The sequence below is a fragment of the Musa acuminata genome, chromosome BXJ1-1, assembly GCF_036884655.1.
Source record: "Musa acuminata AAA Group cultivar baxijiao chromosome BXJ1-1, Cavendish_Baxijiao_AAA, whole genome shotgun sequence".
Classification (NCBI taxonomy): Eukaryota; Viridiplantae; Streptophyta; class Magnoliopsida; order Zingiberales; family Musaceae; genus Musa; species Musa acuminata.
The window spans coordinates 15,533,522-15,547,101 of NC_088327.1; the positions used below are offsets into that span (position 1 = coordinate 15,533,522).

Genomic DNA, 13,580 nt, shown 5'->3' on the forward strand with positions numbered 1-13,580 from the left:
TCTTGAGCCCCACGCACCAGGCACGTGAGTCTTCGCCTGCAGGGTCCCAGGGCACCATCACCATCCCAAGTGGCGGAGTTTCGTTCCCCTGCTCCTCCTTCCTCGCGAGGGATCCCCTCCTCTACGCCCCTGCTTCTGCCTCTCCTCCGCACCTCCAATCCCCCTCACCCACTCCGGGATCCATACATTAGGTTTTTCGGAACAGAAGAGGAGGAAGAACCACAGCTAGGGCTCCCGAAGCTGAGGCCTCTTGGAAGCCTAGGGTTTCCGGTTCAATTCCTCCTTCGCTCGATCCCGTGGTGCCATGGTGCTCATCTCCGAGATCACCGAAGAAGCCCCCAAGGCTGAAGGTGACGGGCCCCCCGATCCCAAGGTGGAACAATCGGACGATGCAGAGCCTACCTTGGCCGCCGCTGAGACCACTGCCCAGGACACCAACCCCATCGAGTTGGAACAGACGCAACCGCAGCCCCCGACTCCGACCCAGGAGCCGCTCCCCTTGTCAGAGCAGCAGGAGCAGTCGCCCCTGCCCCAGGATACGCCCCCTGAGCCGTCAGAGAGTAACCCTCCTTCTCCGCCTCCCCCCTCATCGAGCTCCGCGCCGCCGGACGACTCCCAGCTCGCGGCTCCGGCCCCTCCTCTGTCCGCCCCTGTCAAGGTCCCCTATAACGAGTATGCCCTGCGCGTCGCCTACATCATGCGCAGCTACCTCCACATGCGCCCCGGCAGTGCCACCGCCCACGCCCCTGCTGCCTCTGCTGCTGATGGGGAGGACCGCTGCAGAGCGACGATGGAGGTGACGCGGAGGGAGAACGGGCGGTGGGGGGTGTCAAAGATAGAGCTGGAACATACCCACCCGCTTGACCCACCGCCGGACCCCGCTGGGACTCTCGCCGCCGGCGGGCTGGTCCCGGTGGTGGGCATGGAGTTTGACTCCATCTCAGCTGCAAAGCAGTACTACAGTGCTTACAGTGAGAAGATGGGGTTCCAGTCCAAGATGGGCTCAGGGAAGCGGTCAAGGGGTACCCGGCTCTTGATCATGCAGAGGTTCTCATGCTCTAAGGGGCACTTCCCCACCTACAATAATGCCGCTGAGAATTCAATGAAGAAGAGGAAGCGTGGGACTTATAAGAAAAGAACTGAGAAGGAAGCAGAAGAAGCCAAGAAAGATGGCAATGCGGTGGAAGTGATTCAGCTTGAGAGCTCAACGGATAAAGAAGGCATGGCAGTTGATGAGCATAGAGGGGAGGTCCAAAGTGGTCGGCCTGAAACTTCAGATGCAGGAAAGACTCCGTCTAGTTCTGTAAATGAGAAAGGGAAAGGGAAGGATGTTGGAAAGGTACCACTGGTATCGAATCCAGGACAATCACGGTTATTGAGAGAGCTTGGGATAAGAGTGTCACGCTACACACATGAGGAAAGGAGGAATATAATACACAAGTACATGCAAAAAAGGAGTGGTAGGCAAGCAGTGGACAGATCCATTAAGGTAACTTTATGAACTTCTCTCAATTATGGTTGCAAGTATCTGCAACTGTTCTAAATGTGATGCCTATCTCAGGGAAAGGAGAGCAAGTTGTCATAAAAAGAAATGTAGTTTTTGCTTATGTTTCTGAATTTGATTAATGTATGATTTATGTACTCTTCTTGACAGATACCCTCCCGGCAAGCGCTCGCAGAAAGAAGGCAGCGAGGTGTTGGAGGGAAGTTTCTTAGTAGAGAAGAAACACAGGTAAATTTGGAGCCTTGGATTTTGAGTGTATTTGTTGCATCCGAAGTTATGTTTCTCTAGTATAAAGCACATCATGGTTCTCAGCTTGTTGGATATCTCTTATCTTTCATTTGAATGCTTATGCCTCATTTATATAACTTGCCTGAGCTGCAGTTATTTATTGTTTTTTGTATACTGTAGCATGAGGTTTAATCTTTATTTGGGTTAAGATAGTTTCAAAGGTCATATGTAGTAATTATATGAGGAATTTAGCATATGCCTACGTAAGATTTTGGGGATGTATTTTTCTTGTTTACAAATAAACTTGGCCTTTCTTCTGTGGGGCATACCTCATCCTATGATTATCCATAAGTTTATTTTGTTTTAATTATTCCTGTGATGAGTCCATAAGTTTTTGGGGATGTATGAATCTTGTTTACAAATAAACTTGGCCTTTCTCCTGTGGGGCATACCTCATCCTATGATTATCCATAAGGAAAATGCTTGTTTTGTTTTAATTATTCTTGTAATGAGTCCATAAATTTTCTTCTTACACAGTATGCATCATCCACATTGTGGAATCATGTAAGAAAGACATTACTAATAATTCATGTTGAAGGAGGTTCTTATTGGATTTGGGATTTACCAAGAAATGTTTACATATTTATGGATACCATTTCATACACTACCAGTTGCAAAGTGAGGAACATCAGGTTAATAATAACCAGAGATTACCAAGACATTGTTATGATATGCACAGCCAATCATCAAACATACTAGATGATCATGGTTTTAAATGCCGGGTGGACTGGTATTCAACACCCATTATTCTCTAGTATGACCCAAAACTGATACATGGATTGTGCCCTACCACCTGGTCTAGTTTTGGACCGAGGCTTACTGCATGGTTTGGGTCAAAAACTGGACTTATCACTCAGTTCTATAGGTATAGGGTAAAACCGGTATCCCAATCAATTTTTTGTTTTATTTCTCCCAAGCTCCTCTCTCTTTCTCTATCTCTTTCTATCCTCTCCTGCCTCCCAATTCTCTTCTAATGTCTCTTGTCATGCCTGCTGCTACCTTGCTGCCACCACACATTGCCTTGCAGTAGTTTGCTGTCTCACCACTGTTGTTTCTTCCTCCGTCTCTAGTGCTCCTCCTCTTTGTCCTCCTTTGTTTTTTCTCATCCTCTTCTTCTGTTTCTTCTATTTTTTTCAATCTCTTCCTCCTCTCCCTCCTTCTCCCCTTCCTGTTCCTCCCCTATTTTCTGTCCCTTTTTCTCTTTGGTCTATGCCGACTGGTAAACCGATATATCATGTGTTGATACCAATGTAGTTAAAAGCACTAGGTGTCAAAAGGCGTCATGGTCTCAAAATGCTCAAGGCATTAAGTGCTCGCCCGAGCGAAGCGAGACGCTCCCGAATATTATATTTAAAAATTATATATCATGATCAATAAAAATAAACTAAAATAACACATCAAACTTGCATTCATTTAAAGTACCAAACTATATTGTCCATATCTAATAGCAAAAATGACAAAATAAACAAAGTTAAAATCAAAGATCATTAACATTCAGTTCATCATCTTCAATCTTGTCACCATCTTCCTCTTCTTCCTCTGCAGATGATTTATATTCCTTTTCTTCCACCTCTTCCATAATAATTGACATTTTACTGATTCACTACAGCAAAGAAGAAAGCTGCTGTTCGGCAGGCAGCTACTGTTCTTGTAAAACCAAATGCTATTTCCTCTAAAAGCTTTCCACCCAATCAACAATAAGTAACAAACACTCATTGCATGCATTGCAGATTCTTGTAAAACCAAATTCCAAACCGATTACCCCAAAACTCAAGCATAAAAACATCCAAAGAAACAATTCCAAAATCTGCAAATTTGACATAGAGGGAAGAGTGAGGAACGTAGGACTGTAGGAGGGCAGTGGTGAATGGGGAAGAGGGAAGAGCGATTGGGGAAAACGGGGGGAGACGAGGGGCTGCTGGTGACACCATATGAGGGCTGCTTAGGGCTGCAGTGAACACAGGAGGGCTGCGATGGACAGGTGAAGAGGGAACATAGGAGGGCTGAAGAGGGAAGAGAGAAGAGTGATTGGGGAAGAGGGGGGAAGATGGGGGGCTGCAGTGATACCATATGAGATCTGTGGTGAACATAGGAGGGCTGCGACAGAGGGAAGAGAAGGCTGCGGACTGCGGTGGAGGGGTGAAGAGGAAACATGGGAGGGCTGAAGAGGGAAGAAGGAAGAGACAAGAGCGACTGGGGAAGAGGGGGGGAGATGGGGGGCTATGGTGACACCATACGAGGGTTGCGGCGAACGTAGGAGGGTTGCAGCGAACGGGGCAGAGGTAGGAGGGAGGAGGTAGGAGGAGAAAGAGCGATATACTTAGAGGGAGGGGAAGAAGTTGCCGCTACTGCTGTCATTCGCTGATGGGAGGAACTCCGTCATCGTGAGAAACGCGGTGGGGGAAAGGACTTCTATGTTAGGGCACTCGCAGGTGGGTTTCTGCGATGGATACCTGGTTTGATTGAACCATATGAGTATTTTGGTTCAACTTAGGCTTGAGTTGAACCAGGCCTGCCTAGCGCTTGGGCCCAAGCCAGCGCCTGAGTCAAGTCACTTGCCTAGCCCAATAGGTGGGTGCTCGGGCCTCGTCTCGCTTGGGTGCCTAGGTAAGCACTCGGGCTCCCAATAACTTCACTGGTTGGTACGTTGGCATTTGTTGATCTGACTAGGGGCCGATATGGATCTAGTATCATTATTTGATACCTTGCTAGATATGGTGTAAGAAACATAGAAATGACTCGATTTTTTGCATAAGTTTCAAGGTAAGAAAATAAGATGCTATGGTCATCTACTTCTGTCGAAGAACTTTTCTGTTTTCTGTGACTTTCCCAGAATTGTGTATGGTTGGGATAAGGGAAATCTGTTGTTATTTGCAATAATTACATCTGATGAACAGTAAGCTGAATTATACAAGGCCAAAATTAAAGTGAATAGTCAAGTTTCTTATTTTTGCAACATTATTGTAAAACCTTGTCATCTCTGTTCAAAAGTTTTGACAAAAATTGCCTTACACCATATAACAGAAAGGTAAATATGTTTGAAAATTGTATTCTGTTGTTTTTGTAGACAGTTGTGCTTACTTAATGCTGCATTGTGTAGTCAGCTTCGGACAGCCTGCAGGCATGCACTGCTGGGGTTCGTGGCACCGAACTAATTGCATATGACTATAATTTTTTTTGAAAAATAACTACATGTAAACTTAGTTTTAATATGTATGTCTGTGCTTTTTATGCACAATGATTTAAAGATAGTATCTCCTTAGAATTTACATAGGAAATAACACCATTTCTTATTTGGCACCTTGTGTAATTGTTTCTCATTTTCCTTAAATGTGTTATGAGAGACTTGCCAAAAATTGTGTCATAATTTCAGAGATGGGGAGTCGAAGACTACAACCATCTGTGTCTATACATTCTACTATTCTATCAGGACATGAGGAAAGCTACTGCACATTATTTTGATGCCCTTCGGTGACTTTAAGAAGTCATAATGTAGATTCAACCCAGATGGTGTGGAAATGATTATTTTTGTCAGAAACACACGTGTCTTGTTTAATTGGTTGCATGAAAATGCATAAGTGATGCTTTACAATTTCTTTTGAAGGATGATGAAACTTATTTCATAGTATCAGGAAGCACTAGATAGATAAAGCAGTTTATTTGTGTAAGAGATTCCTCTTTGGGGCATGAGAACAGATGGCATATTCTGCAATTTGTATTCAATCCATGTATTTTGTGGTCCTTTGTTTTGATTAGTCTTTGCGTCTCTTTTCAACACATATGAAGCAAAGAAAGTACTCTATTTTTTGTTTTTTCAGCTGTGTCTGGGAACATTCTAGATTCTTTTTTGAAGTCATAGCTTGTGGTAGCCCATTCAAGGTAGTTATCTTGCTACATCAATAGCAGTGCAGATTTTGTTTTTTCAGTTCCTATTATTTGGACCTGTAGACAGGTTAGTCCTGTAAATTTATATTATTGGTCAATACAGAACATTCTTAACTTGGTATGAGTTACTTGTATTTGATATTCTTCGTTGTTTAGTTATTCGTCCTACCCTTTGTTATCTAATATTCACATCCTCATGATAGGATACTGATGAACTGGATCTGAGTCTACATCTTATTTTATTTGTTAATTATATTATTGTCAAACAAAACATAGCTTGATGATATGAAACTGGATAGGACCAAACGTTTAGTTGGAAGGTCAGTGTAATTCTGAGTAATGTGATGGATAGGTACAACCTGTGATGTTTGTAACATAAGCTGTGAACCCTATGGACCTATTGGTGCTAGCAGTGCCTACAAATATGATTACACATGTGAAAGGCATGGATCTTGAACTAGGCATTGGGAGAGCACGGGGTATCTAATGGAAGAAATGCGGGTTGGGAAGTTCAGATCTGGCCTGAATGAGCCTTTGTTTGATCACTAATCACTAATCAGCTTTTTATTATCTTTCATTTGTAAGCAGTTTACACTGAAATCTTGACTGAAGTAGGATTATAGAATTCGAGAACTTGAAATATGACTCTAATGCCCTTTAATATAACCACTTAGAATAAAGATTAAAGTTTATTTGAAACGAAATAATTTAGAAAATCTGACCTACCAAAAATAATATTTGACTGGAACTAGACTCAAATTAAGACTTAATCCAGTCCTATGGACATATATCAGATAACTTCTACAATATTGATCTTATTCATGAAATCTTTTATTTTGCAAGTTTAAGAACAATGGGAAACACTCTATAACTGTTGACTAATGCTCATTTGGTTGCTGTTTGAACCAGCCTTTGCACAAATTTGGCATAAAATCACTTCTGGATACACACATATTACATTCATCTTTTGCAGAATTCTCAAATCTCAAGTGAGAACAGATCAACAATTTGGTGAAACGACTCTTATCACTAGCTGCATGTGTTGTGACTTCTCATCAAATGGTTGATTAACTGTTTGCAGCACAACCTCAAAATTCTATTGGCTCATCTTGCAGGTTATCCTCTTATTTAACTCTTTAGGTTTTATGATGAATCTATCACTTCACCAGACCCATAACTATTTCAACATCTTTTGGAAGTCCTTATGATCCATGGTGCTTGTGGAGGTTCCTCCACTTTGTCAGACTCGGTTAAGATTATTGACATCGGATCAAATCAAGTTTGACTTCAACAACATCTTGAGGATGTGAGCGTTTCCTTCTGAGATAAATAGTTGGAAGCAGGGGGAATCATGAAAAATGCTTTGCAGCCTGTATGAAAATAAGAAATCTGAGTAGAACTGATATGTGAAGTATTTCTGTTGTTGAACAATGCATTTGATGTTGTTGTCACTTAATATCAAGATGGATGGGGATATTTTCAAGGAAAATCACAGAAATTGGAGAAGGAAAAGCATCAAGGCATGCTGTCTCAACAAAAAAAGAACTGACTTTCAGAGTTTCAGTTGGTCTTATTTCACCTTCTTAATTATAGGCCTTCTAGATCCAAGTGCAAGTTAATTAGGATTCTACAATAAAAGATCTTGTCGAACAAAAATTCTTCTCAAGAAATTGTTCATAGGATTGTTTCAAGTGACTTTTGGAGCTGTCCTCACATCAGTACTAGTCTCTAAAAGAAATATCTGGAGTCCATGTCTACCTAAATAGGACTTAAAGGCATTTCTAGGGCACCATAAGGCTAAAGTATTCCTAATAGTAGCCACTAAAAATATGGTCACAGTTACATCTGTAAGTATCAATAACACAAAATAATTTGATTTAGATTTGGACTCAAAATTATGACCTAACTAAATCTATAGATTTCTGTTGTTGATCAGAAATTTGTGGCATTATTCACCTGCAAGCTGTTTTGGGAGTATCTGATTCTTCCTTTTGTTGCTTGATTGAATTGATACTAAACTTTATCATGTAGGGAGAGTCATATGTATGTGTTTTTGCTGTATTTAGAGTTTATAAACGATTTATGTAGTTGAACCAGTATTTCAGTTTCTCTGTTTTATTTTCTTATACCATTTTCTTTGATGTACATTTCATGCATGTTCTGCTAACTTGTTAGTTTTGGTATTTTCTTCTAACTTGATGAGCTATTTTTTAGACCATGAATAGACAGGAAGAAACAATAGAAGAAGAGCCAGAGTTGCCTGCAGAAGTAGTTGCAAATGCTGGAGGAGTGCCTATTGTGGGTATGGTGTTTGAAAATGAGGATAAGGCATATGATTATTACATCAAGTATGCTGGAAGTATAGGTTTTAGTGTCCGTAAAGGCTGGTGGGATAAATCTGCCAGAAATGTTACTAGATCACGGGTTTATGTATGTTCTAGAGAGGGATTTCGACCGAAGAATGAGGCAAGGAGACCACGAGCAGAAACAAGAACTGGTTGCCCTGCTCGTATGGCTATAAAACTGACATCCAGTGGTAAATATCGTATAACAGAATTTGTACCAGATCATAATCATCAGCTTGCAGCTCCCCTAGACATGCAGATGTTAAGTTCGAAAAAACTGTTAACTAAGGTCCAACCTGTAGGCCGTCAGAATGCTAGTATAATACCTGCTGGATATAAGAATTACCTCCGAGCAAAACGTTCTAGGGATGTGCAGTTAGGTGATACAGGAGCCTTGTTGGAATACTTTCAGAGGATGAAAGGTGATAATCCTTCATTTTACTATGCCATCCAGGTTGATGAATATGATCAAATGACTAATGTCTTCTGGGCTGATGCAAAATCCATGATCGATTATCACTATTTTGGTGATGTTGTGTGTTTTGACACATCCTATAAAGTCAACGATTATGGCCGGCCATTTGCTTTGTTTATTGGTGTGAATCATCACAAACAAACCGTCATATTTGCTGCTGCATTTCTCTATGATGAAACTGTAGAATCTTATAAATGGCTGTTTGAGTCTTTTAAGACAGCAATGTGCGGAAAACAACCAAAAACAATTTTCACTGATCGATGCTCAGCTATAAGTGATGCAATAGCTGCTGCATGGCCGGGTACAGTTCAACGTCTTTGTATAGAGCAAATATACCAAAATGCCACTAAGCAACTAGCCAATGTCTTTGAAAGCTTGGAAACCTTTGCTCATGATTTCAGCCAATGTATCTATGACTTTGAGGATGAAGATGAGTTTCTTTTGGCGTGGAATCTGATGTTGGAGAAGTATAATCTTAAGGATAATGAGTGGTTGACTAAACTGTATGAAGAACGGGAAAATTGGTCCTCTGCATATGGCCGGCAAACATTTTCTGCTGATATAAAAAGTACATTACGAGTGGAAAGCTTGAGTAGTTTGCTTAAGGAGCACCTGAACTTGGAAAAAGATCTAAGACACTTTCTGGATATATATGAGATGCTATTGGAGGAACGAAGATATGCAGAGCTCCAAGCTGATTATAATGCAAATCAAGGTACTCCAAGAATACCTCCTTTGCGGCTACTCTGGCAAGCTTCAAGTGCATATACGCCTGCTGTCTTTGAAATTTTCAGAAGAGAGTTTGAATTGTTCCTGGATTGTATGGTTTACAGCGGTGGTGAAGTTGGAAGCTTATCTGAATATCAGGTCACTGTCAAGGAGAAAAGTAAAGTGCACTATGTCAGATTTGATTCATCGGATGGTTCAGTCATTTGTAGTTGTAGTAAGTTTGAATTTGTTGGGATTCAGTGTTGTCATGTATTAAAAGTACTAGACTTTAGAAATATTAAAGAACTTCCTCCACAATTCATCTTAAAGAGGTGGAGAAAAGATGCTAAGGCTGGGAGCTTAAGTGAGAGTCATGGTGTAACATTGGACAGTGACCCCAAGTCATCTGTATCGAAGCGTTATGGCTCTCTTTGTCGTGTCTTGTTCAAACTTGCAGCAAGGGCTGCTGAAAATGAGGAAGCTTTCAGGTTAATGGTCAACCATTCTGATCAGCTTCTTGAACAAGTAGAGCAGATTTTGCAGTCAAAACTTCTTGAGAAGCCATCTGTCAGTGGCACATCAAAAGGTCAACCTCATAATCTGATTGATAGTGTAAACCCAGGCCAAGACAATGGTAACGAAACTCAAAAGCCTAGTGGGAAAAAGAAGAACAACGGAGGTACACGTCGTAGGCAACAAAATGAGGTGGAGGTTAACAAACGGCAAAAGGCAAGAAAAGGTTTGCACAAAATTTGTATACATTTGTACGCTTATTTTGTGTACTATTGTCATGAATTATATTCAGTGTATGCCATGATCTATAATACACTCCTTATAGGACCATCCGATGAGGCAGAAGTTGCAATTAGAGACAGTGAATCTCATATACCTCCAACCAGTATGCCTTCTCAACCTGGGAATCCCTCGAACCAATTCCTTGCGCCTAATCAATTTATGCAGGTTGACTTTTGCCTTGAAAAAGAAAAACACTATATTTTGATATATTCCCTTTTCTATATATGGTCGCCATGTCTTCATGTAATGGTTCCGTTTTCTTAATGAAGGGTCCTTTTGTAACTTCTCATCAGTTTGGACTTGGTGCTGTGCAAGGGTTTCATCCCATGACCCAATTTGGTCAGGTAAATGATGTTCTTAAAGTTCATGATTCAATTATTGTCAAATTAGAGCTTACTCATCTGTGTCCAACATACAGGATTCTTCAGCACAAACGTTGCCACCACAGCCATTTCCCAGTAGCTCCCACTTCACCCAGGTGATTAAACCAATGTCAACTCCTCCTGCAAAACCTTGCTCGTTTCTAATTCTTTCACGACAATAGCACTGTCATATAGAAGCAGATAGCTATTGTTTCTACTCCATAGACCGACGATTCTGAGTTATGCTAATCCATGAGCACCCTTCGAAAATTGCATGCAGGGTTTTCCGACACCAGACCTGCAAGCCCTGCAGTTCATCGGCAGCAATGCCCAGCTCGACCACCAAAGCAGCGATCAAGGTCAATGTGCTATTCCAGTCTGGGATTTCTTGTGAGTTGCTATGCCCTGTCGTTCGATGACAACATATGCATGTATCTACCTGTCGCTGTATCTTTGTTATTCTCCAGTCACCGTGTTCCATTCCAAGATTGACGACCTGTCACTGTTCCTGCTTCTTCGTGTTGTCAATTTAGAATCAGAAGCAGCAGTGTTGTTCTAAAATTGTTGTGCGTTAACTCTATATCAGATCATCAAACTTTCCGATGGTTAATGAATAAACCTACTCTCCTATACTGTCTTGTTTGTTCAGTGGCATTTGTTTATAATTTAATATAGATTGAATCTTTTCCTGAGTAGCTTAAGCCTCTTACTATCACTGATGACCTAATCAAACTCTAAATCATTGCGGTAGCATAAAAGAGCTGCTGTTAGTAAACGACTGAGGGAGATAGTTATGCCATAATTCGCTACATTCTTGCATGGAGCTGCGTGTTGATTGTCTCTGTTACTATGGCATCAGTCATCAGTTCGACTTCATCCACTCCTGGTCGAAGAAGTCGAGTTGCAGCGTGCGATCCGGTCAACACCTCGACCGAGTCCTCCGAGTTGCTGCTAACTCAGGAGAACTCTGCTTGCTTACTACCTTCTCTCTCCTTAGTAACTATGTATATATATATATATATATATAGAGAGAGAGAGAGAGAGAGAGACACACACACACACACACACACACACACATGCACACATTCACTAGGAGGGTAGCCGTCATGGAGAAGAGAATTGTGTTCGCCGCCACCTTCATCCTCTCCGTCATCGTCTCCCTCGCGCGCCCTCTCGCCGCCGCGGGTGGCCTCAACATCACGGCGGTCTTCGCGTTCGGCGATTCCACCCTGGACACCGGCAACAACAACCATCTTCACACCCTATTCCGCGCTGACCACGTCCCCTACGGCCGCGATCTCCCGAACCACCGCCCCTCGGGGAGGTTCTCCGACGGTAGGCTGATCACCGACTTCCTCGTCTCCGACCTGGGCCTCAAGAAGTTTCTTCCCCCCTACTCCGCCTCCAACCGCCTCTACCTCTCCGAGATGGCCACCGGCGTCAGCTTCGCCTCCGGGGGCTCCGGCCTCGACGACCTCACCGCCCAGCTGGCGCAGGTAATGACCATGGAGCAGGAGCTGCGCGACTTCAAGGAGTTCTCGAAGAGGCTGAGACAGGCGATGGGAAATCAGAAGGCAGACGAGATCATCCGCAACGCGTTGTTCGTCATCGGGATTGGTTCCAACGACTGGATAATGAACTACTACTTGTTCCCCATCAGACGCCACGAGTATTCCAAGGCGGCTTACAGTCGTATCCTCATCGGCAAGCTTCGTTCCTTCGTCGAGGTACTCCGTCTGTCACACGTCACCTACTCCATTCACGTCCACGTGATCATCATTCTCCTCGTTATCGGTTGGGCATCAACGCAGGAGCTGTACAGCGAAGGCGGGCGAAGGTTCGCGATCTCCGGCCTTGCACCACTCGGATGCCTCCCCATACAGATCACCCAGGCGGCGATGGTGCCGATCTACCACACGCCACAGCGGAGATGCGTGCCCGGCCAAAACCAAGACGCCGTCGCCTACAACTCCCTCCTCCGGGCCTCCATCAGCAACATGAGCTCTTCCCTCCTCCAAGCTCGATTCCTATACGTCGACGCGTACAATTCACTGATGCACATGATCAAGAACCCCAAAGAATACGGTACCCATCTCAGCTTTTCTTCTACCTCCATAACAACACCTGGATGATATCATCTTTCTCCCCTGGCTTAGGGTTTGAGGTGACCACGTTGGGGTGCTGCGGAAGAGGCACAGTGGAGATGGGTCCGCTGTGCAATAAATTGACGACTGTGTGCTCCTCACCGTCCACCTTTATGTTTTGGGACTCCGTTCATCCATCGGAGACAACATACAGGCATCTCGCAGAGAGACTTAGGAGGGATGTGCTGTCAAGTCTCTGAAGAAGAACAACCCATGGAAATCTAGGTTATCAGGCCGTCGTAGGAGCTTCTCATACATGCAGTGAGAAGGACGTCAGTTTCGTTTGGAAGGCTGCAAGCATGAAATAAGAGAGTATTGTGTATATATCCCAGAAGTTGTGTTGGCAAAAACAAAAGCTCACTGTTTTTGTTGCGAGAATGATTCTTCAATTTTTGTTCTTGAGAATTTATATTTGAGAAAAATTTTCATGTGACTATGTTTCGAATAACATTTTATGTTTGTTCTTACAAATCCAAACATGCCTTTGATCTACATATGGTTATCTGTTCTCGAGATAATCAATAGAAATATAAAGATAAAGCAATTAAGGGACAGAAAAAAAAAGAGGAGGATCACAAATAAAAAGTCTAACCACTTGTATCTATTTCGATTGAGCTCAGTCTATCGATACTTTTGATCCTAAATATCCTACTCGAGAGAGCTTATATGTATGTACACATTCTCGCAAAACTTACTTAAAAGCCAAAGTAGAAGCCATACATTTAATCTTCGTCACTCAATTCTCATTAAATAATTAACCTAAAGATATCATTATTTAAAGTAACATTAATATTCTTTAAGAACTTATATGTTAAGAATGTTGAAAGTGTTGTAGATAATTTATTTCATAATTTATAAAAATTAAAGGTGTTGTTTATAATATAAGAATTTTTATATTATTTTGGGTAATTTGTCTGAAAAACTCTTTGTGATTTTTCCCGAGGAGCAAATCTTTTTAGAATTCACGAAAAGACATCCATAAAATAGCAAAAGATTAGCACACAATTTATAGGATTCGAGTGTGAATCTATCCACATTCGATTTAAAAATCCTTAAAATCAACTAGAAGTAAAT

General features: G+C 42.3%; 2 protein-coding genes across 3 annotated transcripts; both read left to right on the forward strand.

Annotated features, from left to right (window-relative positions):
- Positions 1-44: 44 nt before the first annotated feature.
- LOC103974812 (protein FAR1-RELATED SEQUENCE 4) lies at positions 45-10,994 on the forward strand. 2 transcript variants are annotated; one of them, XM_009389702.3, is made up of 7 exons: positions 45-1,489; positions 1,655-1,732; positions 7,892-9,944; positions 10,044-10,165; positions 10,294-10,344; positions 10,419-10,478; positions 10,643-10,994. In XM_009389702.3, exons 1-7 carry the CDS (start codon positions 305-307, stop codon positions 10,754-10,756), a joined length of 3,663 nt encoding a protein of 1,220 aa, XP_009387977.2. In that variant the 5' UTR covers positions 45-304; the 3' UTR covers positions 10,757-10,994. The 2 variants fall into 2 exon arrangements, with proteins under 2 accessions (XP_009387977.2, XP_009387976.2); XM_009389701.3 differs by having other exon boundaries at positions 47-1,489; positions 10,270-10,344.
- Positions 10,995-11,445: 451 nt separating this feature from the next.
- Positions 11,446-12,767, forward strand: LOC135587256 (GDSL esterase/lipase At2g31550-like). Its single transcript, XM_065078442.1, has 3 exons — positions 11,446-12,089; positions 12,174-12,447; positions 12,519-12,767. Exons 1-3 carry the CDS (start codon positions 11,469-11,471, stop codon positions 12,704-12,706), a joined length of 1,083 nt encoding a protein of 360 aa, XP_064934514.1. The 5' UTR covers positions 11,446-11,468; the 3' UTR covers positions 12,707-12,767.
- Positions 12,768-13,580: the final 813 nt, after the last annotated feature.

Bases quoted from the DNA above. Each gene is read 5' to 3' on its own strand.
- LOC135587256 (XM_065078442.1), top strand. From the start codon at position 11,469: ATGGAGAAGAGAATTGTGTTCGCCGCCACCTTCATCCTCTCCGTCATC. The intron at 12,090-12,173 runs GTACTCCGTCTG...GCATCAACGCAG, and splicing joins AGCTTCGTTCCTTCGTCGAG to GAGCTGTACAGCGAAGGCGG. The intron at 12,448-12,518 runs GTACCCATCTCA...CCCCTGGCTTAG, and splicing joins CAAGAACCCCAAAGAATACG to GGTTTGAGGTGACCACGTTG.
- LOC103974812 (XM_009389701.3), top strand. From the start codon at position 305: ATGGTGCTCATCTCCGAGATCACCGAAGAAGCCCCCAAGGCTGAAGGT. The intron at 9,945-10,043 runs GTTTGCACAAAA...CACTCCTTATAG, and splicing joins ACGGCAAAAGGCAAGAAAAG to GACCATCCGATGAGGCAGAA. The intron at 10,479-10,642 runs GTGATTAAACCA...AATTGCATGCAG, and splicing joins GTAGCTCCCACTTCACCCAG to GGTTTTCCGACACCAGACCT.